The sequence below is a fragment of the Chlorocebus sabaeus genome, chromosome 13, assembly GCF_047675955.1.
Source record: "Chlorocebus sabaeus isolate Y175 chromosome 13, mChlSab1.0.hap1, whole genome shotgun sequence".
NCBI lineage: Eukaryota > Metazoa > Chordata > Mammalia > Primates > Cercopithecidae > Chlorocebus > Chlorocebus sabaeus.
The window spans coordinates 90,358,773-90,386,245 of NC_132916.1; the positions used below are offsets into that span (position 1 = coordinate 90,358,773).

Genomic DNA, 27,473 nt, shown 5'->3' on the forward strand with positions numbered 1-27,473 from the left:
TACTTTTGTACAGCTGTACAATATGTTTGTGTTTCAGGCTAGGTATTAGAAAAGTATCAAAAAGTTAATGCTACTCTCACTCATTTGCATGTTGTGGGCTTTCCTGAATAGGATGGGGATGGGTAGAATTTTAAGCAGTGATCAGATAATCAAGGGACCAGCAGCCTGTGTTAACAGTGCTGTACTTCTAGAGAACAGCAGTTACTGAAGTTACATTACTAGTTTGTTCATTATGTCTTTTATTCCCCAGTAGTAGATGGGATCTCTTTTCAGTTTTATCCAGAGATAGATTTTTTTTTTTCTTTTGAGACAGAGCCTCACTATATCGCCTAGGCTGGAGTGCAGTGACGCGATCTCGGCTCACTGCAACCTCCACCTCCCAGGTTCAAGTGATTCTCCTGCCTCAACCCTCTGAGTAGCTGGGACTACAGACACCCACTACCACCCCTGGCTAATTTTTGTATTTGTAGTAGAGACGGGGTTTCGCCATGTTGATCAGGCTGGTCTCGAATTCCTGACCTTGTGATCTGCCCACCTTGGCCTCCCAAAGTGCGGGATTGTAGGCATGAGCCACCCTGCCCGGCCTCAGAGATAGATTTTCATTGAGGAATGAGGCAAGGCTAGATGAAGAAGACTTAAGGAGATTAATGATACATCTACGTTGTAAATGAGCAGGAATGATGCTATTTGTATTTCTTAGTGCTGACACAAAATTTGTGATCACATAATCACAGTTTCACAATGTGATGAGTTAGTGAAATTTTCAGCAGCACTGTTTGTATTAATGCTAATATAAAGTCTGTGCATTGTGATTTTACCAGTAAAATAAAACATATGTTTATCCTTCAAATGTATAGCCTTCCCTACTTCATCTGTGGAGTTTAGAGCTGAACAAAGAATCAACATCCAATTAAGAACATCAAGCTCAGTTAAAAATTTGATTAGTCGTATTTATTTATTCCTATAAAATAATACTTTGAAGTATCTTAGGGGCCGATATCATTACTCACATGCTTACAGATTATTTAATGATTTGTCTTACCAAAAAAGTTATTTTGTTTACTTCTCTGACATTTTTGACTTTCATGAAAATCTGGATATCTCACATATGAATATACATTATTGGAGGGAAAGTTAAAAGTGTAGTTTTTAAGGAAGACTTAGGTGATTTTTTTTATTTTTAACTTTTTTTTTTTAATATGTTTTGTACATGAATTCATATTCATTTTCATAGGGGCCATTTCTGGGTAATTTTTAAAGAAAACCGGGTTTAGTTGGCTCATGGTTATGCAGGCGGTATAGGAAGTATGGTGGTGGCATCTGCTTTGCTTCTGGGGAGGTCTCAAGAAACTTAGGACAGAAGGCAAAGGGGGAGCAGACACATTACATGGCCAGAGCAGGAGCAGGAGAGAGAGCAGGGAGTTGCCACACACTTTGAAATGACCAGTTTTTATGAGAACTTACTGTCACGAGAACAGTGCCAAGGGGATGGTACTAAACCATTTATGAGAAATCTACTTCCATAATCTAGTCACCTCATACTAGGTCCCACCTCCAATGCTCGGGATTATAATTCAACATGAGATTTGGGTGGGGACACATATCCAAACTGTTATCAGAAACCAAAAGGCTGGAGTTCATTCCTCAGTCAACCTTCTATCTTTATGAACTTGGGCTTGAACCAGGCTCAGCAATTTAGATGTTCCCATCTCTATGTAGGCAACATACCAAGGCACAAGAATAGTCAAATGTCTTTCTGGGTTTTAGCTGACAAAGATGAACCCAGCAGCTCTCCAGGCCTTAGTTTGGGACCTGCAGCACCAGGGCTGTGTACTAAGACTGTTCTTGCCGTGGCATTTTAGCCATGCCTCACTTACCTTGCTGTCCATTTTCTAGGATAGCTTTCCAAGTTGCTTGATTTGGGGAGCAAGCTAATACCCTTCTGATAATGTCTGTGTTTACAGAATATATTTTTCTTCAACCAAGTATCCTAATGAATAATGAGCCTAGTATAATTTTCACTGTTGTAACTAATATGCCAGCCATGCTTGTCATGGATCAGAGTTAATTGTTTTTATATTCTAGCTAGCTTATTTGTTAACAATGTCTTTTATGAAGTATTTAATTTAGGTTCTTAGAGGCCTCAGAGGCACTACTCACTAGAAATTTGAGATCCTCCCAATTTATTGTAAAACTCCAAAGCTCCTTCCTTGATTGCATTGGGTAAGAAAACTGGTTCCTTTTGCTGTATAGGAGCTCAAGGAGCTCAAAATGTCTTTGATTTTGTCAGGAAAAAAATACCAAAAAACAAAAAAACACCATAAATTATAACCTCTCATTTACAAAGTATATGGGACATAGAGCTGCAGGTTGCCCCAGGGCTGCTGCAGCTGATTATGGAGTTGTACTGAGGACTGGCAATCAGTTGAATTGTATCCTCCAAAAAGATCTGGAAGTCCTGTGGCGGGACTTCCATCCTAACCCCCCAGTAACTATGAATGTGATCTTACCTGGAAAGAGGTTTTTGTAGACAATTAAGATGAAGTCATTATAGAGCGGGCACTAATCCGGTATTATTGACAGCCTTATAAAAGGGAAATTTGGGCACAAATATAATCAAGTAAAAAAAGAAAAGGATGTAAAGACATGGAGAGAATACCATATATAAGCCAAGGATGCCTTAGGCTAGAGGCTACCTGGTGCTAGGAAAGAGGCATGGAACAGATTCTCTCCCACTGCCCTCAGAAGAAACCAACACTGTCAGCTTGACCACAGACTTCTGGCCTCCAGAAGTGTTAGATGATACATTTCTGTAATTTAAGCCAGCCAGTTTGTGTACAGGAACCTTTACCTAATCTTGGCAAGCAGCTATGGCTTCTTGCCAAACCAAACATCCATGGGACTACTTACTCACAGAGGTAGCAATTTCTTCTGAAGGACACCTATTAGCAGCCTAAACTTTCCTCTAAGAAACCCAGCCTACTCTTGTGGCAGACTGCTGAAGGCAGCTACTGCTGTGATCTGAATGTTTGTTTTCCCCCAAACTCTGAATGTTGAAACCTGATCATCAGTGTGATGATGTTGGAGTTTGGGCCTTTGGTAGGTGATTGTGTAATGAGGGCGCTGAATGGGATTAGTGCTTCCAATAAATGAGGCCCCAAAGTCACCTGCCCTCTTCCATCTTCTGATGACACAGTCAGTCGGTGCCGTCTATGAATCAGGAGGCAGGCCCTCACCAGACACCAAATCTGCTAGTGCCTTGCTTTGGGATTCTGCAGCCTCCACAACTGTGAGAAATAAATTTTCTGTTGTTTATAAGCCACCCATTCTATTGTATTTTGCTATAGCAGCCTGATATCATTTGGCTGTATCCCCACCCAAATCTCATATTGAATTGTAGCTCTTGTAATCCCCATGTGTCGTGGGAGGGACCCGGTGGGAGGTAATTGAATCATGGGGATGGGTTTTTCCAGTGCTGTTCTTTGGATAGTGGAAGTCTCATGAGACCTGACGGTTAAATAAAGGGCAGTTCACCTGCACATGCTCTCTTGCCTGCTGGTATGTAAGATGTGCTGGTATGTAAGATGTGCTTCTGCCCCTCCTTCACCTCCTGCCATGGTAGTGAGGCCTTCTCAGCCATTTGGAACTGTGGGTCCGTTAAACCTCTTTTTCTTTATAAATTACTCAGTCTTGGTTATGTCTTTATTAGCACTGTGAGAATGGACTAATATAGTAAATTGGTACCAGTAGAGTGGGTTACTGCTATTAAGATCCCCGAAAATGTGGAAGTGACTTTGGAACTGGGTAACAGGCAGAGGTTGGAACAGTCTGGAGGGCTCAGAAGAAGACAGGAAGAAACGGGAAAGTTTGGAGCTTTTTAGAAACTTATTGAATGGTTTTGTTCAAAAAGTCCAGGCTGAGGAGGTCTCAGATGGAGATGAGGAACTTACTGGGAACTGGAGCAAAGGTGATTTTAGCTATGCTTTAGCAAAGAGACTGGTGGCATTTTGCCCTTGCCCTAAAGATCTGTGGAACTTTGGACTTGAGAGAGAAGATTTAGGTTATTTGATAAAAGAAATTTCTAGATGGCAAAGCATTCAGGAAGAAGCAGAACATAAAAGTTTGGAAGATTTGTGCTTACTTCAGGAGCACATATACAAAAAAAAAAGTTGGAAGATGTGTAGCCTGATGACGCAATAGAAAAGAAAAACCCATTTTATGGGGGAAAATTTAGGCCTGCTGCTGAAATGCACATAAGTAAGGAGGAGCCAAATGCTGATCATCACGACAATGGGGAAAACGTCCCCAGGGCAGGTCGGAGACCTTCATGGCAGTCCCTCCCATCACAGGCCCAGAGGCCTACAAGGAAAAATAGCTCCCTGGGCCAGGGCCAGGCACCCCCTGCTGTGTCCCGACTAGGGACTTGGTGCCCTGCATCCCAGCTGCTTTAGCTCCAACCGTGGCTAAAGGGGGCCAAGGAACAGCTTGGGCCATGCCTTCAGAGAGTGCAAACCCCAAGCCTTGGCAGCTTCCATGTGGTGTTGAGCCTGCAGGTGCACAGAAATCAAGAATTGAGATTTAGGAACCTCCTCCTAGATTTCAGAGGATGTGTGGAAACACCTGGATGTCCAGGCAGAAGTTTACTGCAGGGGCAGGGCCCTCAGAGAGAGCCTCTGCTTCGGTAGTGCTGAATGGAAGTGTGGGGTTGGACCCCACACACAGAGTTCCCACTGGGGCACTGCCTAATGGAGCTGTGTGAAGAGGGCCCACTGGGACACTGCCTAATGGAGCCATGAGAAGAGGAGCTGTGAGAAGGGGGCTGTGAGAATGGTAGATTCACCAACAGCTTGTACCATGTACCTGGAAAAGCCACGGGCACTCAACGCCAGTTCATGAAAGCAACCAGGAGGCCGGGAGTGGGGTGGGGGTGGCTATACCCTGAAAAGCCACAGGGACATAGCTGCTCAAGACTATGGGAACCCACTTCTTGCATCAGCATGACCTGGATGTGAGACGTGGAGTCAAAGGAGGTCATTTTGTAGCTTTAAGATTTGACTGCCCTGCTGGATTTTGGACTTGTATGGGACCTGTAGCCCCTTTGTTTTGGCCAATTTCTCCCATTTAGAATGGCTGTATTTACCCAATGCCTGTACTGCCATTGTATCTAGGAAATAACTAGCTTGCTTTTGATTTTACAGGCTCATAGATGGAAGGGATTTGCCTTGTCTCAGATGAGACTTTGGACTGTGGGCTTTTGAGTTAATGCCGGAATGAGTTAAGACTTTGGGGAACTGTTGGGAAGGCATGATTGGTTTTGAAATGTGAGGACATGATATGTGGGAGGGGCCAGGGGCAGAATGATATGGTTTGGCTGTGTCCCCACCCAAATCTCATCTTGAATTGTAGCTCCCATAATCCCCATGTGTCATGGGAGGGACCCGGTGTGAAGTAATTGAATCATGGGGGCAGATGTTTCCCATGCTGTTCTCTTGATAGTGAGATGGTTTCATAAAGGGCAGTTACCCTCCACGCACTCTCTTGCCTGCCTCCATGTAAGATGTGCCTTTGTTCCTTCTCTGCCTTCTGCCATGATTGTGAGGCCTTGCCAGCCATGTGGAACTGTAAGTCCATTAAACCTCTTTTTCTTTTTTTTTTCTTATTATACTTTAAGTTCTAGGGTACATGTGCATAACGTGCAGGTTTGTTACATATGTATACTTGTGCCATGTTGGTGTGCTGCACCCATCAACTCATCAGCACCTATCAACTCGTCATTTACATCAGGTATAACTCCCAATGCAATCCCTCACCCCTCCCTACCTCTTTTTCTTTATAAATTACGCAGTCTCAGGTATGTCTTTGTTAGCAGCATGAGAATGGACTAATAGCCCAAACAAAGACAGCTAACATGGTTTTAATGTGTCTGACTAATTGAGGTATAATGAAACCAACTCATTGTGTTATTAGTATATTGAGGAAGATTCTTGGGCACACAGCCAGTACAGGTAAATTAAAATCCTCAACATTAACTTGGAAGTTTTTATTTGTAGGAATCAGTACTGGCCTCAAAACCATTTTTATATCAGATTCTGTATGTCAAAGCCACCAAATTTAGTAGTCTTCCTTAAAATACCACTCACTTTTCTCTCCTACTTAAAAATTGGATACATTTTTCTTCTCATTTTAGGGGTGTGAGGGGGGATGGAGGGTTATCAGATGGTAAGTGGCTTATGATCAAAAGAAATGATACCTGTGAAAATCTGTCAGAGTTTTCCTTCAGTCATATTGTCTTGAGTTGCAGGTGTTTGAATGAGAGAAGAAATAACTATCAAAGACTAAAGAGCATATCTTCAATTTTATTGTTGGGAATCTACAATTGCAAAGTGGTTCAAAGTCATTTCTTATACCACTGCACAATACACACACACATTTAGGGAACTTAAAAAAAGTTATTTTAAAAATTCTGATAAGATTTACCTTTTTTTACTGGCCAAGCATAAAAAGTAAACCCTAAATGTACCTTTCTCTAATTTTCCTTGTACAATCTTACTGACATGTTTTATAGCTAATCCATATATGCATAGAACCGAGGCTATTATTTTACTGCAACAACTTTTATAAAAAGGTTATGAGGTTTAAAAGTATGTTTTGTATCAAGAGTACTTAATATTTGTAAACACTAAGAAACAAACATACTCCCTATCCAAACCTCTAGCTGCCATTTGCACACTTTAAGGTGAAGCTTCCCATTTGTTGAATTACTTAATGCAGAGCTGAGCAGGCTCATATTGTTCCACTCCCATCTTAAGTATTTGTTCTTTGGGCCTAAGTCATTTCATCAGCATGGGTATTTGCTGACCACTCACTCAGAGGAGTTCTCATATCTGGACTTAAGAATGATTTACAGTGACTGTTCAGATTTGGAGGCAGAGTGACTTCAAAAATGTATACCTCTTCCTAAAGTCATTTCTTTGAGAACTCTGGACATTCCATAACTAGCTGTGTGTGGTATGAATAGAATGAGTGCAGTGCTGGCATCTTGCTGGAGAGGGAAAGGTGCAGGTTTAGAATCACAGCTTATCTTAGAAGGTTCTTCTCATGATACCTTCATGTTAGGAAGAAGAAAGAGGACAGAGGCAGAGCTGATGGAATCTCATAAAATAACAGTTAATGCCATGTGTCGGGCACTTTGCTTAACAAAATACCTGTTTAACATGTGTAAATGCTCTTTATCTCTTGCTCTTTTATAATATAAACAAGTCCTGGTGTCCTGTTCTTCCCTTTCCTTTCTCCCCGTCCTTTGACTGTCTTTTGCAGCCTCTGGCCTTTCTCATTATCTACTACAGCTTGCTACCTGACTCATCAAAGGCACATGGGTGTTGCAAGACAGAATGGTATCCTGTGTTTATATTATTAAACTTGCTATTATAACAGGAGCTAAAAAGTGAAAAAATAGACACAAGAAATAAAGCAGAAATTTGTCATCCATGAGCTTGGGGCTATTGATAATTATGAAGAGAGGAGATATTAAGTATCATTCTGAACAGTAACTTGATATAGTTGAGAGTGCTGGATTTGAGTTCAAAAGACCTAGGTTTAGGTCTTGGATCTGTCAGCATTAGCTGTATGGCCAAGTCAACCCTTTCTGAGCTTCAGTTTTTTCATCTGATAGGTGGGAAAAACATCTCTCTTTCCTACCAAAAGCAAGTTGTGGATATCAAATGAGACAATGTACTTAAAACTCCTTGTGAATGATAAAATTTTATGTAAACATAAGCTTTTTGATGGATTAGAAGTGGATATGAGGAAGAAAAATATGGTTTAAAATTGTTAGTACAATTTTATTAAAATTTGGACATATAAACTAAATATAGTTGACTTTCTCCTTATAGAGCCCTATGTTAATTTTTTTTCTAACTCACTAGGTTGCTGACCCTGAGTAATCATGTCAGTATGTTCATTTTATAATGCTCTAACCTTCAGCTTCTAGGAGCCTGTAAAGATGGTTTTTGCTGTCACAAAGCCAGGTCCTAAAAGGCAGATTTGAATCCCACTTGAAAAAATGCAGTTTCACACATTAAAGGCAAGGAGAATTTTTGGCTATTGGTGTAAAACAAAGATCACTGCACAAAATGAAATAAATATTAAAGAAAAGCTTCCATGGCAGTGACTTCCTGTGGAAAACTTGATCCGACCTTCAACTGCTGGATAAATTACTTTCATTTTTGATATATATGTAGAAACCACATTGATATCTTGATCACCTAGAAAAACATATACATTATTTTAACTACAGAAAAGGTAATTGTCAATCAACAGTAAGATAGTCCTTTGTAATTATAGAAGGGAAGCTATTTCATAAACAGGGGTAAAGTGTCACAGAAGACAGGAACGCTGGTGATCATAAGTACGAAGAATTTGATTGCTTTTCATGCTCCCGATGTAAAATGTGTCTGTTGTTCAATATTGGGTAATTGGGGGAAGTAGAGTTGCCTCAGCTCTGAGATTACTAGAAAGAGATCATTGACATCATAGCCTTTGAACCACTCCAGAACAAGGGTGGCTTCCTTTTGTTTGCCTCCCCAATAGTTATTTTCACGTAATTGATGATGATGATGGGTCTTAGGGCGGTTTCCTTTACCAGAGAGAGGAGAGGATAAATGCTAATTGCCTATAGCTACAACAAACCCATGGGGGACCCAACAGAATTTAATTTTAAAAATATCACTCCGGTACTTAAGAACCCTTCTCTCTTCAGTGGTTTTCACCTCTGGGTGTACACTAGAATCACTGAAAAAGAGTTTAGCCCCAATCCAATTAACTTAGAATCTCTTAAGAGATGCAGCTGAGCCATTGGTATTTAATTTAAAATGCTCCTGAAGTGATTCTAATGTATAACCAGTGTTGAGAACCCTTAGGTCCAGGGCTTCCTTTTCCTTCTGCATGAGCTCCTCTTTCTAACATCCATCAGTCTAGGCTTGAGTGGTGGACAGCTGATGACTATCAACCTCTTTGTCTCATAGGGCTTTTACGCTTGCCCTTCCATCTTCTGTCACGGAAGGGACTTGGGATAAGTAGCTAAATGGAATAAGTAGCTAAAATGACAGGTCCAGCATGATAAGACTGAAGAAGATCCTGGTGGAACTTCCCAGAAATGCCAAGAAGCTACCTGTGTGTCTTGTAAGCATGCTGGTCTCTACCCTAGGAAGAGGAAGGGGAAGTGTGTTCTATGTCAGTGGTCTGTATGCACATAATGTGACTCAACAGGATTTCTAAAAGTGAGACTGGCATATAATGTCCCTCAATGCTGCCAGAAATACCAACTGACATCAAGTATGGTTATTCCTAGGATTTGTACCACCAACCCACTGTGCTGAAAGGGAGGTGCTTACCCCATCCATTTCTACCTGACCGATTCACACAGAAAGCTTCTTCAAGAAAGAAAATGTAAATTATTTAATGTGATGGTTTTCCGTATCCTAAAATTCCAGAGGTGTGATTTTTCTGTAAATGCAAAACTCATTTATATTTCACAATTTAAATAGGTGCTTGGATGTAGTTAAAAGGATTTGAAAACATTTTTGATTTACAAATGGTTTCTCTCTGGGGTTGGATGAAGGCATGTTTGTGTTTGGGGAGTGACAGGGTACACATTCCTCTCTGCTGTGCTGTGCTGCTGCTTTCCAACAAGCAAAGCAGGAGGGAGTCAGCAAAACAGGGAGTCACTTTGCCCTCCTGGCACCACTAGTAGCTCCCCTTCGTGGCCCAATTTTGTTGTTCTTTAGAGAAGGGAAGAGACACTCATGCTTACCAGAGTCATGTCTTAATAATTCATCTTTTATCATCTGGAATCCATCTCCACCATTGGCCAGGAAGTTTGGGAGGATCACCTTATATATCTCATCCATTTTGAGAGGGTCATAACTGGGCACTCGACACTTGGTGCAAAGGACATCTAATTTGACTACTCTGTCTCCAGGTTTTCGGGAAAGATCATATACCACATGGATTCCTAGAAAAGAAATTAGTCTGTTTTCACCAGATCCAAAGGGAGATTTCTGTTTCCTAAGGAATTTTGGTCAAACTCTAGAATTGGGGCATGGGGCTGTGGTTTTTCCTTTTGTTTAAACTTGAGTGAAATTTTATCAAGAGAATTGTGACATTGCAGCTACCCTTTATCATGAGTCCTTCCAGGACATAGGAGAACCACTGGAAGGAAAACCAGCTTTGGACCAGAATGGGCAAAGGGTGACTCTACATGGAGAAACCACATCTTTTTCTGTTTTTCCCTTAAAATGCTGAATTGGCCTACTAAATTGATTCAATGTCCTTAGAAAGTGAAAAACAGATCAGAGGCACAGAGCATTTTACAATTTTGAAGGCCATTAAATGGTAATCAATTGGGATTGGGTGACTTTCACAAGGCATAGTGCTATGCAGTGCTTTGCTAGAGCATCAGAAAACTGCTTTTCCCTCAACTACCTTCTGGGAAAATGGAGGATGTTTGGGTTGCCCCATAGGCAGTAGGATAGGGCCCCACTGCCTTCTGTAGCCCTTCAATCTCAACAGCAATGTGTTCTGCAGAGGGAGAACTCAGCAAAGCAATTCTTTCTATCAAGCGGGACCACAACCTAAGGCTAAAAAAATGAAGCCAGATTATGGTTTCCAGGTAAACTAAGATTACTTTTAAAAGGATTAATTCACTGGACTGTGGAATTATTAACAAAAGTGTTTCAGAAGCCCTTGGCAATTTAGGAAACATTTATTTCCATTCAACTTTCACTACAGCCCATGAGATAAACAGGAAAGGTTTTCTCCCTGTGCCCAGAGGGGTTGAGAACTTGCCCCAGATCACAGTGGGACTAGAACCAGGTGTTAAGGTGTGTCTGTGCGGTAGGCTGCTCCTTCCAGGAATCATCCTGGTTAATACAGATTGGACAGCATGCCTTTAAATCTTGGCATAGTTCCAGGCAATGATGAGTAGAACAAAGGAGAGGATTTTTTTTTTTTAAAAAAGAATATTGAATGCTTAAATAACTAAGATTTTATTAGAAACTAGACCTCAAAGCAGCTGACCTGCTTAGAGGACCCATCTGATGTCCAAATCAGACTTGGCAAATACTGCTTATTGTCAGGGCTTTGGGGCTTTGACCCCAATCTAATCTCAGTGTCTCTGAGAGTCCACAGCCATTAAGGGATGAGGTATTGGTGTTGGAAAAATCCAAACCAACCTGACCACACGAATTTTGGTGAGGGGGAAGCTGAGCCAACCAGCAGGAAATCCCATGTCACTTTGGATGGGCCAGCCCTACAGGATGGGTGACTTACCGCCCACCTGCAGGAACTCTCCAGTGGACTGGCCATAGCGGTGCACACTGTGCTCAAAGGCCTTCTTCAGGGTGGAACCTTTTAACTGGACTAGGTCAAATGTACCTCCAAAGGGCAATACAGCAGCCAGGTTCTCCCAGGTAATTGTGCCTGAGGGTAGTCACAGATGAGGCAAGAAGGAAAATAGCTTGAGAAAATGCTAACACCATGACCAGTTTCCCTCAGCACTGGGGGAAGAAATGAAGGGGACATGGGGAGGCTTATAGAGCATCATCAGCTATGTCTAAGTGGTTCCTGACACTTAGGGAGGGAATGAGTTTAGGAGGCCTCTGACCCTGCACTCCACCACTGGGCAAGGTGGCAGGAGCTCACAAATGACTGTGCCTCAGAAGGTCACCATGCTCAGTCTTAGATCTGCTAGCTTGGGGCTGGATCTCCAGTAGTTTGTTTTGCATTGTTCAGTTCCTCCAGACAAACTGTGTCCCTGCAACCTGGCCCTGTTGTCTGACAATGGGATGCGTTTGGGGCCTTATACTGATAACCGATTGGTTTTCACAGTTAATCAGGGAGGGCTACAAGAGTGTCTTGAGTATTTGTGTAGTTGATTTGTTTTTCCATATGATATAATCTTGGATATCTGTAACTATACTAAGGTAACATTTTAATCCAGTGGTATGTCTTTTTCAGGACAGAAGACTGGTGATTTTTGTCTCTTTTCAGATGCCAAGGTGGAGACTGCTGATATTTTGCATAAATCAGAAACAACTAGTATAGCTTTGTAAATCAGAAATTCAGACCAAGCTTGAGTTCCACCAACAGCTGCAGCTTCTGTGTGTGAATACATGTAAGCTTGTATGTGTCCTTCGGGCTAGGTCTTAGACTTTAATAATGGCTAACCCTAACTTAAAGGAATGACATTCTGCTACATGGCTGGCAGCAGAGATGAACTGAGGCTGCACTTGGGTGTGTTCAGAGCAAGAACCACAGCAGAAGAAGATCAGAGAGAGAACATGACACACTGAGGAGCTGGGCCTGGGAGCATACCATTGTTGCGCTCATCAATGGGCGACCGGATACCACCTCCATTTAAAATGCACATGGATACATGGTTCCAGAACATTTCATCAGCATGTCTGAGATTGTTGTTAATCTGAAACAATAGCATAGATTTACACTAGTTACTCTGGTTCTTCTTCCTTAGGATCAGCTCCAGGAATCTGGTTAGCTCTCCTGAGGAAATAAAGCTACTTTTCCCCTGCTACTGTGTTCCCAGGAATTTCTCAACTATAATTATAATTAGTTTTACACTCCCAGAAATAAAAATACACTGTTACCAGTCCATGTCAAACTCTTAGTTCCCCCTCCTGAAACTCCCATACTGTCAGGCCAGGTGGCCTTAGCAAAATGGTCTCTCGGTTGTAGTCCTGGTGTCGGGACTGGGCCTCCCATGCAAGGTGGCCTTCAGAGCCACTCCTGCACAGGCTTCTCCAGGGCAGGCCATGCCCTCTGCCTGATTCTGAGGGCTTGGCCTAGAGCCTGCTCAACACCAGATCTCATGCCAAAGAGAACCTGGCCTCCATGTCTATGTCTTCAGCTGATTCCCAAGTTGGCAATTTTGGAAAGACAGGGACAGCCTTTTAAAACTAGGGAGAATCACATCCATTCTTTTCTTTTATAAAATATATGTTTAGCTATTAGAAATAAAATGAATACATTCTCATTTAGGAGAAAAAAGAAAAAAGCCAGGCGTGGTGGCTCACACCTGTAATCCCAGCACTTTGGGAGGCTGAGGCAGGTGGATCACCTAAGGTCAGGAGTTCGAGACCAGCTAGCCAACATGGTGAAACCCCATCTCTACTAAAAATACAAAAATTAGCTGGGCATGGTAGTGGACACCTCTAATCCCAGCTATTTGGGAGGCTGAAGCAGGAGAATTGCTTGAACCCGAGAGAAGGAGGTTGCAGTGAGCTGAGATCATATCACTGCACTCCAGCCTGGGCGACAGAGCAAGACTCCGTCTCAGTCAATCAATCAATCAATCAATCAATCAATAGCAAAAGCTCTCCTTTGTTCTAGCCTCTTTAACAGAGGGATAAGCACTGCCAACAGCCTGGGTTGTTTCCCTTCAGACTTCTCTTAACATTTATATACCAGCTTCTCCTTAACTACTTCTCTGGCATTGACTGCATGATGCTGAGGAGACACCAGCAGTCTGGTCTTGGCATGAGCATGATTGTTGTCATTTACATGGCAAACATTTATTGAGTGCAGTTGTATCCTGGGCACTGGGCAATGCATGCCAAGCACTGACAGAAATGACTTCCCTGGGTCCAGGCTGTGAGCCCGTGAAAGTGGTAGTGTGACATAGGAGATCTTGGCTCAGTAAGGCCCCCAGAGAGCTACCATGGCCATTCTGCCTGCAGACAAGTAGACAGGGGCTTGTTCTTCATAGGTGATCTTGCTCAGCCACGGGACTTGTTATTACCATTAAAACTGTGTATTGTCTTTCTGTGCCTGTGAAAGAGGTTCCTGTCACACAAGGCCAGGGTTCTCTGGAGTCAAGTGAACTGATGAGGGAAAAACAGTCTGGCCAAGTTGGATCCAAGCAGATATGCTTTTATCTATTATGTTGATATCTCCAGGGTAACAGAGTTTGTGCATTTGCATCATCTTACAAAAGGAAAGCAACATCCAAAATTCAGACATCTAAGAACACCTTAAAATAAAGGTTTTAGTTCTTTTAAAGCAGTATATTGGTGGTTACCTGATCTCCTTCCAACACCTTAAGAAGGTACTGAGTATGAAGCTACATCAGACCTTTGTTTAGGCACTAATGTTTTATTTATTTTTCATATTTATTTAATTTTAGAGACAGAGTCTTGCTCTGTTGTCCAGGCTGGAGTGCAGTGGTGCAATTATAGCTCACTGCAGCCTCCTGGGCTCAAGCCATCCTCCCACCTAAGCCTCCTGAGTAGCTGGGACTATAGGCACATGTCACCACCCTGGCCAAAAATGTTTTGAAATCCCTCATTCTGTAGCTATCAGTCTATCCCTTCTCACATCCTTCCTTCCTCTTCCCTCTTCCTTCCTAGCATATGTCCACTCCTGCAGATGACTTACCATAGCATCACAAATCAGGTTGCCCATGTTGCATTCTCTAAAGCGGCACGATTGAGAGGAGCCATCCAGATAGACAATTGTTTTCCCCAATTCCTGGGTAGAATAATTGTCCAATTTTATTCTCCATTTGTTAATGTCTGCTTTTATGCTTGGATCTAGAAGAAAGAAAAGAAGGTAGCCTACAATTAAAGCAAATCTCACACTGGGCTAAATTCTGGAAAAGGAATGAAACATCATCTATGTTGCTTGCTGTGAGAACATATTTCTTTACCATATTTGTGTGCATTTTGGTTTTGACCATGAAATTTCCTTAGAAACTTCATTTTATTTCCTGGTAATAAGACCTGGAATGCATCTTAATTTAAGAATATGCTGAACGTCTACCAACTCACCACAGCTGTATGAGCTACCCGTTGGCCCACCTGGGACAGCGTTAGTGGTGGTGGTAGGAGCTCTGAAAGGCCCAGGGGCAGTTATAAAGGGCCTGCTGAGGTGCAGCTGGGCTATCGCTGTCAGTGTCGTCCTGGGCCCCTTTCCCATCTGGCTACTGAGAGGCTTGTGTTGTGACTACAGGCTCCCCTGGGTGCTATGCACCTCACCTTCCTGATGTGATCATAGTCAACAGAAAAGGGAAGGTGAGAAAGAAGCACAGAAGTGTGTTCTGGATACATACGAAAATCAATGATAGAAAAATGTACTTTTATTCTGAGACGCAGACATAAAAATAAGGTACTCCCTCATTTGATAAAGAAACTGACGCCCATGAGATTGGGCAACCTGCCCAAGGCACACTGCCTCTAGTTGGGGGGCCAGCACTTGAGCTCTGCTCTGCCCAATTTGCACCCCTTTACTTAAGTTATCATCTCTCCTGTAAACACAAGCTGAGAGTGGCTTTTGCATGTCAGGATCAAGATTTTAAAAGGCAGAGGAAGCAGTGATGCATGTAATCTGATGCTGAGAAGACCTGAAAAAGCAAGTGGGCTTTTGGCATTTGGGTGTGTTTTAAGTCCATGAAGAGGGCAAACTCAAGGAAGAAGATAAATTCTTCAACAGTATTATAGTCTTTTCCTGAAACATTAAAGGAAAAAATGAGAAGGACGAAAATATCCGCTATCTTTAGATTGGTGGAACATTCCCCTGAACTTCACTTACCTTCAGGAATGCTGCTGTTTAGAAGAATGGGATTTCCATGGGAAGAGATGACGTTTCCTCTTTCATCAAACTCGATCTTCAGATAGCCTAGGTATTTGCCAAAAGCATAGGCCTGGACTACAGGAACCTTCCGCCCATCATCAGAAGTGACTATGAATGGGTACTTCCCAGCAGGCACCTCTTTGGAAGGTGGATTGCCTGAAATAAAAGAGCCACAGCTGATCAAGTCAGCCCTTGTACATACATGGCTGGCTGTAGGCCAGCAGGCCACTGGCTGGATGACAGAGTTTTAAACTGATGATTCGCCATCTGTTGCTCTACATAGCTAGTCTTTCAGAGCCCTGTCTGGGCATTTGCCCATTTCCGAATGCCCTTTTGGTATATGAATCCTACCATTCTCAACTCAGCAAGCTCTTCCTAAGACTCGGGCATTGTGCCTGTGCTGTGGGGCACACAAAGATGAAACACTGTTAAGAGTATCCTCCAGGCTCACTGTGGCTCCATTCTCACTAGCCAGGTGGATAAGCCAAGCCACTTTACCATACTGTACTTCAGTTTCCTTGCCTATAAAGTGGGAGAAATTCATTTTAAATGAAATCCATTTTAAACAATCCCTATTTTACAGGGCCGTTGAGAGGATTAAATATCTAAACTCCCTAGCTGGGTGCCTGGCATATTGTAGGTGCTCAATAAATATACAATAAGAGTGCATTTTTTTCCCTTATAAGGAAATAGCAATCTCTAGAAACCCCAGACATATACTTCAGAGCTTAAAATCTTTAGTAGAAGATGCAGAGATGACAAAGAGCTGTTTTTGGGATTTGCTGCTAAATTTTGCATCCCTTCAGGTGTCTTTTAGAAGAGCCACATTCACCCTGAGGGCCAACCAGCATGCACACTTCTGACCCCAGCCAGCCATCATACTGGTCAGGTTCTGCAGGCCTCTGTCTCAAAGGGGTGATGTGGGAGCTGCTCATCACCCAGAGGCTAGAAGGCCCACCACTGCCTGGAGTAGTGGAGAGTATGCAGGAGGGTGGAGAGTGTCACCATACAGGGAGCAGGCAGCCCAGCCTTTAATCACTTGGCACATTTAAGTTCCTTTACTGTAGACATGCTTCAGGAACTCTGTGGCTTACATCTTACCTCCAGGGAGACAATGGCACAGTTCAGCTGTTTCAAATTAGAGACTATGGGACGGATTCAGTTGACCACATTACTGTTTCTATCATCTCCCTCTTCATACCCATGGCTAGTCATTCCTATTTGATATTCACAGAGGGTCCAGAGAACTTCAGCAAATGTTGATTACACACAAGGACCTGTTATGAGAATCAGGTATGAGTCAGGCCCTGGGCTTAATCTCATTTAGTCCTCCAAGCTTCCCATGGGACAGGTCCTCTATTATCTGTACACTGCAGACAAGAAAATTGATTGTCATAGACAGAGTACCCAAGGTCACACAGCTGGTACGTGATGAGGGTTCGGAGGAGACAGACTGAAAACCCAGGCCGTGAGGTATTGGAGCTTACGTTTTCTCCACTACCCACAAGCCTACCATGTATTTTTTTTTTTTTTTTTTTTTTTCCTAAAGTCTGCAAGCTGGTTGTGAAAGGCCACTTACCAAATCAAATGCAAACCCAGGATTTGCATCTTTGTGTTCCAAGCTCTTTCTGGGCTTCTCTTTTCACATAAGACAAGCTGGGTAACATGTTATGAAGAACCCAATCCTGACATGCTCCTCTGCCAAGAGCGGCCCCCCTTTCAGCTCAATAACCACAGGGCGGAAGCACTGCAAATACTAATGCTTCACAAGCAGGAAATAGTTGTTGCCAATATTAACGTCCAGTTTTCTTGCTCTTACTGGGAAAAAAAAAATAAGGTCTTGGAACTTTACTTTTACAGAAGCACCCAACTTGAGATCCAGTGAAAGCCTTTGTTCCATCTCCATCTGTAGTGGATGTAGATGTTGTCTATGACAGTGGCAGATAACGTGATGCACGGAAGACCAGCATGGAAGGTTAACATCTTACTCAGCCTCATTCTGCTCTGTGCTGGTCCTCCTTTGGGCAAGCCTGGTGCCTGGTCTTTACTTCAGGGGACCAGGTGGTTATGGCAGCCTCTCTCAGTTCGTCCTCTGATCATAGATGCTTGGGACTGTGCAGTTCCCCAAATGTCCACAAGGTGGCGGAGAACAACCCGCCCAGGGAGAGAAGGCACTAGTTGCAGGTATCAGGAGTCTGTCAGTTTCCTGGAAACCCAAGAGCTAGGAAAGCCTGATCTTTTTTGGCCTTTATCTTTCTGCCTTCCGTAGAAATATCTGAGCTTAGAAAGAATGTAAAAGTTAGGGATCCAGTAATCCGGTTAGATGCTTCAGCATGCACTCTGCAATCAGGAGCCAGCAATCTCAGCTCCAAAAAACATTCATTCATTTGGAAAGACCTTCATGATCCTTTTGTCATTGGCATATTAAATGGGCTTGATCAAGAACAAGGAACAAGGAAGATGCTAACCATGCAGCTGGTCTGGTTTGGCTAATCTCTGCCTCCTCCACAGCTGAGCTCTTTCTGCTCCCCTTCAACTCAGCAATCCCAGGAAACCACTGACACAGAAACCAGTCCAGGGTTTCACATTTTCTGTGCCATTCCGTGCTGTTCAGCTGAAGATATTCGTGCCCAGAATATTTTTTCCACAAAGAGCTACACATCTGTCTTTAGAAACCTGACTTGTCATCTTGGCAGGAAGGAAGATGTTCACCAGAACTCTGTTCCAGTCATCTAGCCAAGAATTCATCCAGGAACCAAATCCAAAGGGGCTGTGGAGTTGTGGACTGACATCTGGAGTTTATAAAGGCTTCATTTCCCAGCATGGTGTGGGTGCTTGAAGGAACCTCAAAGGACTCTGTCCTGGGAGCCAAGGAATGTGGTGAACTTAAGTGTGGGTCTGGACAATTGCCCTCCTGGTGTCGCATGGTAATAAACAGAAGTGCCAGGGAGCAGCCTTTTCTCTCTCTTTCTCTCTCTCTTTTTTTTCTTTCTTCCACCTTCCCTCCCTCCCTCTTTTCCTTTTCTCCCTCCTTCCTTCCTCTTTTTTCTCTCTTCCTTTTCTTTCTTTCAACAGGGTCTCGTTCTGTTGCCAGGCTAGAGTTCAGTGGTCTCCAATTCCTGGGCTCAAGCAATCCTCTCGCCTTGGCCTCCAAAAGTGTTGGGTTTATAGGCATGAACCACCCACCTGGCCTGATGTGGTTTTCAATGGACTGAAGTATAGAATGTTGTAAGGCAGTCATGCTATGATTTTAACACAAGAACTGGTTTAAGAATTCCTGAACTGGGACCACATAAGGGGACTGGATAAAAAGGATTGGTTATTAGGTTGTTTAACATGATTGCTTCTAAGGGACTTGACTCTTAAATTACTTGGAAGTGCACACTCCAAACATAAATATGATCGTGCACTTCCTGGTTTTAGATATTTCAAAAACATTAACAGTTTTAACATGAACATCCTAACCTATAAGACCTACATCATGTGGCCTTTATTGCACCAGCTTCATCTAGAACATTCAGCCTGCCCTTCAGCATTCTTAGCCTCTTCCCATTCCTAGACCACACCCACGTGCCCAGGAACCTTATGGAGTAAAGAGCTTCTGAAGCCAGAGGGCTACATGTGAATTAGCTACATCTTTTTACTTCTTGTTTATTCATCTGTAAAGTGGAAAAAAAGTAAAAGCACCTACCTGACAGAGTTATTGTGGGGATTAAGGAAGTTAATGCAGCAAGTGAAGCCTGACTCGACTCAAGGGAAATTCTTAATAAAGATGAACAATGATTATTGACCAAGCTAACTCCTGGACATCTTTCTGATCTTGGCCCTAATGTTAGTCCATTAGGGAAACACTCACTGATGATCCTCTAGACTTGGCCAAGTCCTCCTTTTATATGCTCTCACAGCATCTTGTACTTTTCCTTTTATACCACGCTTTGTAATTATATTTAATATGATTTATTTGCATAATTATGTATTTTTAAAAAATCAGATCAGGGTCAGTATCTCTTTCAAGACATTTAGTTCTATGAGGGCAGAGGCAGCTGTGTCTCTAGGATTTGTCTAGCATGTGGTAGGTGCTAGATAGATGTTTGTTGAATGACAACTTAAGGAGTTTAGCAATTACTTTTCTATGGATCATACATGATTAAGATGCTTTCCCTGTGGTGGAATCATGTAGAAGCCAGCGATGCCTGAGTGCCAGCCCTCTACCCCAGGTTCCCTCAATTCAATGTCCTCAACTATGCAGCTGGGTGGCAGCTAGTGAAGAGGAACCTGAACTGGGAGTTGGGATACAGGAGAATGGGTTTTGCTACTAGCTCAGTTTCAGTCTGGTTTCTGGACTATGGGAGAGACATTTAGTCCCTGGGGCCTAATTTTATTTTCTAAATTTGTAAAACAAAAGATTTGATTAGTGGTTTAAATTAGTAGTTTCTTGTTTTTTGTTTTTAAGCTATTAGTATCTTTAACACACAAGAAATCCTTTGTGGCAAGGCAAGCCAATAAAGCAGGAAAGCTGAGTTCCTCAGGCTGCACCCTGGTAGAGCTGGAACCCAGGACTAGGTTCCTGCCACCAGAGCCCCTCAGAGCACAGCACAGAGACTGCTGGCCTAGAAGTCCCCTGCACCCAGTCCCTCCAGCTCTCCAGTCAGGCCCAGCTGCTGTCTCTGCTTCTGCTAGTCTAGGAGCACCTTCAGGTGAACAGGACAGAGCGTGCTCTCTAGTCATCACAGCCCATTCAAGAGGTGTCCAGCAACCAGAAGAGCAACCACTGTCTCTTCAGTCATCTCTATACCAAACCATGATGCACAAGCTGTCATGTCAACTTTAGGGAATTTGAGGGGTCAGGTACTGTTATCTATGCCCAGACTATGTCACTCTGCACATGCTTCGATTTACTGCTCAAATTCTTTCCTCTGGCCTTTCAGTGATGACCCAGGGAATCTAAAAGAGATTATGCATCTTCCGGTAGTATCCAGAGTGGGCACAAAGCCCTCAAGAAATCCAATCCAGGCTATCTGCTCATACCCAAGCCTGACAGGCTAGGCAAAGCAGGGAACCCTGTAGGTAGGGAACAGTTCACCACACATTTAGTCACTCATGCAACAGATCTTCACAGAGCTCCAGTGAGTGCCCATTGTTTTGGATCTCCACTGCCTAGCAGGGCCAGGCCCATGGTCTGGTGCATCATCTTTTGGAATGGGTGCTCCATGAATACAGAGTAGGGAAAGTGAGCAAATCCTTAGCTTTCTGCTAGTCTCTTCTCTTCACATGGAATCTGGTCATCTCCATGGCTCAGCATCATTCCAGATACTAGGATTCCCATTCACTTCTTACATTATAAAACAGGCTTCTATACAACAATGTTTAAAAATAAGAAAACAAAAATTATTGAAACACAGCTACCTTCTGGTTCTATCACTATGGCCTGTTAAAATGCAGTGGCCAAAAGAATGGGGTGGAGAGAAAGATTAATTTTCATTTTGGCATGCCCGTGTAGTTCCATTTACTAACGGTGTTCTTTTCAGAAGTAACAACTTTGTTTCTTGAGGTTAAAAAGGAGGTAACTGTGACCATACATTGATATAGTCCTGATATATAAGCATTTGGCCAGAGGTCTTCCTACAGTGGTTGTCAGCTGCTGTGTGAAAGGCTGTGTGTAGTTGGTGAGTGGTCTGAATGAACAGTTCCCTTGAGTCATTCCTTCCCATCATGCTGGTGTGCAATACAGTGTGGAGTACTTCAGATAAAGCTTAGAATCTGGAGGTCATCTGGAAAGGATGGCCAAAGCTCTGGTTCCAAATCATGACAGAGTACTTGGAGAGTGTCTTACAGATGAGCAGTCATGAATTCCTAGACATAAATGTTTCTTGGCCTGGGGGAAACATATACTGAGGACAAGAGAAATGAGTGAAGAATACCTACGCTGATTGGGTTAAACCACTGAATTTCTGGTTTCTTATCTTCTAAAAGTAAGAAGATACATTTAGTCATTTGTGAATTTAGCTTAGATTCTCAAATTTAGGATATCTTTTTTTTATTTAACAAAAATATGTATTACAGTTCAAGTTTAGGACTAGTGGCTAATTTTATAGGGTTTAGAGGGACTTTAAATTAATTTGTTATAAAAGTAAAACTAGCATCACAGAATATTTGGCAAATGCAGAAGAAAAAAATTATTCATAGTCCTACCGCCTTATGACTAATATAATTTCTGTGAATTAATATGTATGAAAGCAAGGAGGGGGAAATTGGTGTCGGAATACATTTTAAGGAGAAACCATTTTGTTCAGTGAAATACCTGTATTAGAATTCTTCAGGTAGGATATATCCTACTGGTTTCTATTTCTCTAGCTCTCTCTTTCTCTCTCTCGATACTATATATATAGAGAGATAATACATGAGCAAAACTGGGCCCTAGGACATAGTAGGTCTAAGATAAATATGTCAGTTCTCTAATATTCTCTCTCTATATATATATATAAAATATATTTAACAAATCAAATATGTCTAATATAGACATATTTATATATTCTGTTCATATATTATCTCACTTAATCCCCACAACTCTCTAAGGTAGCCATATCACTGTCACCATTTTAAAAAAAGAAAGCTGATGCTCAGAGTGGTTGAGTAACTTGTCCAAAGTCAGACAGCTAGTGGTGGCTGAGCCTGAGAGGAAACCAGTTCTTAGAGTTTAAAGCACTTTCCAAAACCCCATGCCACTTCCAGTGAAAGTTGGAGAAATGATATCCTTTGCAGAAGACCATCAAGCAGCAAAGTTAAGGAAACACAAACTTCAGTCCTGGTAAGAGATTCGTACCTATGAGTAGGCTTAAGACTTCACAGTAGCTGACCATCACCTTTCCTTATAATTCAACCTTGCCAAATGACCTTGGACTGCCATTTGTTCTGTAGTCATTCTTTTAGATTTTGGTTTTGGATAGTCTCACTTCATCTTGGAAAGCAGTTTCCTGAGACAGCTAAAATGGATCAGTGTTATGTGGCTGCAAAAATTACCAACCAGAAGGTTCTGGCTTTGCTCTGTAAAGGAAGCAGGTGCTCAGGCTGGGCCATGGCCAGAAGTTTACTGAAAGGACCCAAGAGGGTGACCACCAGTACAAGTAAGTCCTTGTGCTTACCACATTCAAAAAGACCAGGAAAGCAAAGTCCTTTTTTTTTTTGAGACAAGGTCTCTCTCTGTCACCCAGGCTGGAGTGCAGTGGCATAATCATAGCTCACTGCAGCCTCAAAATCCTAGGTTCAAGTGACGCTCCTGCCTCAGCCTCCCAAAGCACTGGAATTGCAAACACTGGGATTGCCAACATGCCCAACCACACTCAGTCACGAAATTATCTTTGAAGCTACCACCCACACCTCTGCGCCTTCACTGATTCTCCCCCATCACTTAATAAACACAGATGTCAGCAGTTCTTATCAAATGCCCAAAGGACATGGTTCTTTGTCGATGAGTGTTTCCCTGTCTTGTGAATGTTGTAAGTAATAACATTGTTTTCTTGTTCTAAAAGGCAAGAATATCTAAACTGCAAGGATGAAAATTAATGGAGAGATGAATAATGATTGTAAACACCAACAACAGTCTTCCACCCACTTTACTTATTCTTATTACAGCAGGGATGCATCCATCCCATCAGACTATGCACCAGCCTGATGGCAGCATAAAGAAAACGCAGCAGGTGCTTGTCATCTGTCTTAGTTATAATTACAGTGTAGGCTCCATTTGTTTTAAGAGCAAAATTCTGTGGTCATTAAAATTATTTCTTTAGATACATGAAAAGTTTTGAATTTTATATTCAATATGTGTGCCTAAATCCAGAAGCAATGGAAATTAGATAATTTTAAAAAACCTGATCAATCAAATAAAAAAATCTTACTTTTTAAAGAAGTTGCACTTGTTAACATCCATTTAACAGTACTGGACACCTGCCTTCCAGTGCTAGCCTCAACACAGTCAAGGGTATAATGGACACTTCCAGGCTAGCAAGGAGAGAAGCGAAGCCTGCTGGACTGGGAGGGAAAGATGAATTCAAAAGACTTGAGGTTTCATAAGGCTGAAGGTGAACTCTAAAAAAATAAGGGAGTGAGAAAGCTTTATGGATAGGAGGCCTGTGATAAGAGAGTTGGAGAGTGGAGGCAGGGAAATATTAGGTAGAAAAGGGTGGGGTCCCTGGCAATGGCTCTACCCTCAAGCCTGGACCCATGGCCCAAAGTGAGAACTTTATGTCCCCATTTTTCTGCCCGAATGTTGCCTTTTCCAAATCACCCTGGCCTGCTCTGTCCCCCATCCTGTCCTCATAAAAACCTCAGGCTCCACTGGCAGTGGAACGGCAGAGAAGGAGGTAAGAGAAGAAGCAGCTTGACATTGGTGAAAAGCAGCTTGACTTCAGAGGGTAGGACCTCGGAGAAGAGTTCAGCCGGGGATGGCCTAATGCTAGGAGGAGACACCTTCCCACACCATACCCTTTCCAGTTCCCCATCCCACTGACAGCCATTTTCATCATCAATAAAATTCTCCACATTCACCATCTTCAATTTGTTCTTGCAAGCTGATTCTTCCTGGATGCTGAACAAGAGTTCAGGATACAGAGGGCTGTCACACTTAACTGTTAAACACTTAAACTGTCCACGGACAGCAAAGCTAAAAGGGCACACTGTAACACACGCCCTCTGGGGCTCCAGGGGTCACAGATACTCACTTAGATGCTGCTGCAGGGCTGCACAGAGTTCTACTCCTGCCAGCACCCAGAAGCACTTGTCCCAGCCTCTGCACCCGCTCACCTATGTGCTCTCCCTCCCGTGAGGAGTTGAGAGCTGCAGGATGAGTAAACAAGACAACTCTTTCATGAGTCCCACGAAGGGATCAAGGGAACTATCCCATTTCAGTTTTGGACATGGAGAAATTGCGGAGATAATCAAGTCTCGGCCTGTGGCCCCAGAAGTGAAGTTGCTGAAATGGAGTGGAGCTGTCAGTCACTGGGTTGAGGAGATCAAGGGACTCTGAACTTTGGGTATTGGATCAACTACCCACATAGATACTCTGCCAGGTGAAGGCAGGAGCTGGAGTGGAGAAGAAGATAGGAAATTGGGTACTAAATTCTCAGTGATGGGGGACATTGCTTGGAGGTGATTAGATGAGAGTGATAAGGGGGATAGATGGTCTGAGCCTCAAAGGAGTTAGAGGAATAAAGTTCATATCAGTAGCCTAACAACAGTATGAGGTATTCCACCAAATTTTTTTTATTTCCCCAAATCCTGAAAAGTAAGCTTTCAGGCTGTATGTATGGATGACTTTCTATATAACAGGATGTTAGAATGGGAAGGATGACAGAATTAACAATTCGAATCCCTTTACCTGGAGGCTATGGAAACTGGTGCTTATATTCACCCAAGGCCACAGCTAGCCAGATTGATTTGCAGAATCCAAAACTCAGTTAAAATATTGGGAGGCAAAGAGAGAAACAGCATCTTTGGAGTCCCTTCAAGGACAGCACAGAGAATAGAGTGCCCTGGTGTACCTGCTGCAGGTACTTTTTACTACTTTTTTCTCTGAAGGAAGTAACATGGACTAGTTCGTGACTCTAGGATTTAACTTCTTTAGAGAAAGCATTTGCATTTTAGCTCTTATCTTTGTAGCTTTATCATTTTGTAAGCCTCCTAGAGGGAAGTTCACTTCTCTTCACTCTGATGTTAGACTGGTCAGCCAGTACTAGGGTTACCTGTATATGCATGGTAGTTGGAAAGGAAAGAAACTGGAATAACTTTCAACATTTGGGAGGGATCCATTCATGCACTGTTTTAGTCATGCCTTATTTGAAGCTGAGTTTTAAAAAAATATGAGCAAGCTACAATACAATAAAATTAATGTAATGGGTGGTAACCAGCATTTAAAAAATCAAATAACAGAAGAGAAAATATGAAGGTGCAATCCACGAGCTTTGGAAAGGTTTACTTCCATGTGTGTTTCTATATTGGATACGGTGTGTACAGAAATGGTTCTCAGTAAGATTTAAAATTCCAAGGGATATATTATTTTAACTGTATTTTTATTAACTAATCATATTTACCATATTCATTATTTTAATGTCATTCTAATTCCATAAAATTATTCAGCAGAGTTGTTTTCTTAAGGCCAGGAAAGTTTATTTAAACAGGCAAACATGCCTCATCCCTATTGTGTCCTGGAATTACCTTTAATGTTTTTGTTGTTGCTGTTGTTGAAACAGGGTTTCACTCTGTCATTCAGACTGGAGTTCAGTGGAGCAATCATAGCTCATTGCATCCTCAACCTCCCAGATTCAAGCAATTCTCCCACCTCGACCTCCTGAGTAGGTGGGACTACAGGCATATACCCCCACACTTGGCTAATTTTTAAAAATTTTTTTTGTAGATATGAGGTCTCCCTATCTTGCCCAGGCTGGTCTCGAACTCCTGGGCTCAAGCAATTCTTCTGCTTCAGCTTCCCAAAATTCTGGGATTATAGGCATGAGCTGCTGTGCCTAGCCACATTTAATTGTTATGTTCACTCATCAAAACGATGAGTATGAAACTGGAGATTTTCATCAGAACAAGTTTAATCTTGGTAAGCAATCATGAAATGTGAAGTAAATGACTAAGTCTTGGTTATCTCAGTTTTCTCAGAGACTGTAATTATTTACTTCAAGATTTACAGATAAGCAAACTCTAATTTTTATCCTCAAATCTTTCTTTCATCCAGTCCTTCATCATTAACTAAATTTATCTACTTAGCAAAGGCACATACAGTTGGCTGTCTCTCTGTGGGTTCTGCATCATTGGATTCAGCCAACCATGAACAAAAAATGTTTTCTAAAAAAGGATGGTTTTATCTGTACTGAACATATGCAGATATTTTTTATTGTCATTACTCCCGAAACAATACAGTATAACAACTATTTTCATATCATCTACACTGTATCAAGTATTATAAGTAATCTAGAGATGACTTAAAGTATATGCAAAGATGTGCACAGGTCATATGCAAATAGTACACCATTTATGTAAGGGACTTGAGCATCCATGGATTTTGGTATCCACAGGGAGTCCTAGAATCAATCCCGCACAGATACTAAGGCATGACTGTACTGTTATGGGAACAAAGGATAGACTACAGAAATAATGGGAATCTGGGCATGGTCACCCAATCCTTTCAGGTCTCTCAGGGCACGCTCATTGATGGACACACACCACAGGCCATGAATGATCAGTTGTTGCTGTAAGACAGCATTGATTAAGATGGAGTAAAGACAAGTCAAGGGGAATACAGGAATGTTCACATCTGAACGAAGGGGTGAAACTCCTTTGAGTGTTCATGCGTTATTTTGGTTATGTCTCATTTAAAGCTGAGGTTTTAGAAACATGGATTAGCTACAGTACAAGAAAATCAATTTAATGAGTGATAACTGGCATTAAATGAATAAAACAGTAAAACAGAAAAGTCGGGGTGCATTCCAGGTGCTTTGTGAAAGTTTTCTTTCACTTGTATGTGTGTGTACTTTTGTGCATTGGTATGTGAATGCACACAGACATATACGTTTGTGTGTTTTGGCTCCCTGTCTAAAATGTTCATCTTACTATGGGTCAGAGTTTAAACATTTTGAAACCATTATTCTAAAGGAAGAAGGGGGAGGAGACATATCTAGCTCCCACTGTGTGTCCAAGGGTGCTGACACTGCCTCAGAGAAAAGCTAAGGTTTGGGTTTTCACAGGTCTTATCCAGTGAGCCAGCACATAACTAAAATAAGAACAGCTAACATACTAGGCCCTGTGCTAAGGCCATTTACCTATACATTCAT

General features: G+C 42.3%; 2 protein-coding genes across 4 annotated transcripts in view; one reads left to right on the top strand and one right to left on the bottom strand.

Annotated features, from left to right (window-relative positions):
• Positions 1-12,364, top strand: part of SNX14 (sorting nexin 14) — a 108,604-nt gene extending 96,240 nt beyond the window's left edge. For all 3 annotated transcript variants that reach the window (XM_038002232.2, XM_038002235.2, XM_038002233.2), the window contains one exon: positions 12,016-12,364. In XM_038002232.2, the coding sequence (XP_037858160.1) occupies positions 12,016-12,102 (87 nt within the window). In that variant the 3' untranslated portion in view covers positions 12,103-12,364. The remainder of the gene's footprint in view (positions 1-12,015) is intronic.
• Positions 6,337-27,473, bottom strand: part of NT5E (5'-nucleotidase ecto) — a 44,725-nt gene continuing 23,588 nt past the window's right edge. The window contains exons 4-9 of the mRNA XM_008006517.3: positions 15,601-15,798; positions 14,449-14,603; positions 12,373-12,478; positions 11,329-11,478; positions 9,812-10,012; positions 6,337-8,264 (exon numbers count right to left, since the gene is read on the bottom strand). Of these exons, the coding sequence (XP_008004708.2) occupies positions 8,101-8,264; positions 9,812-10,012; positions 11,329-11,478; positions 12,373-12,478; positions 14,449-14,603; positions 15,601-15,798 (974 nt within the window). The 3' untranslated portion in view covers positions 6,337-8,100. The remainder of the gene's footprint in view (positions 8,265-9,811; positions 10,013-11,328; positions 11,479-12,372; positions 12,479-14,448; positions 14,604-15,600; positions 15,799-27,473) is intronic.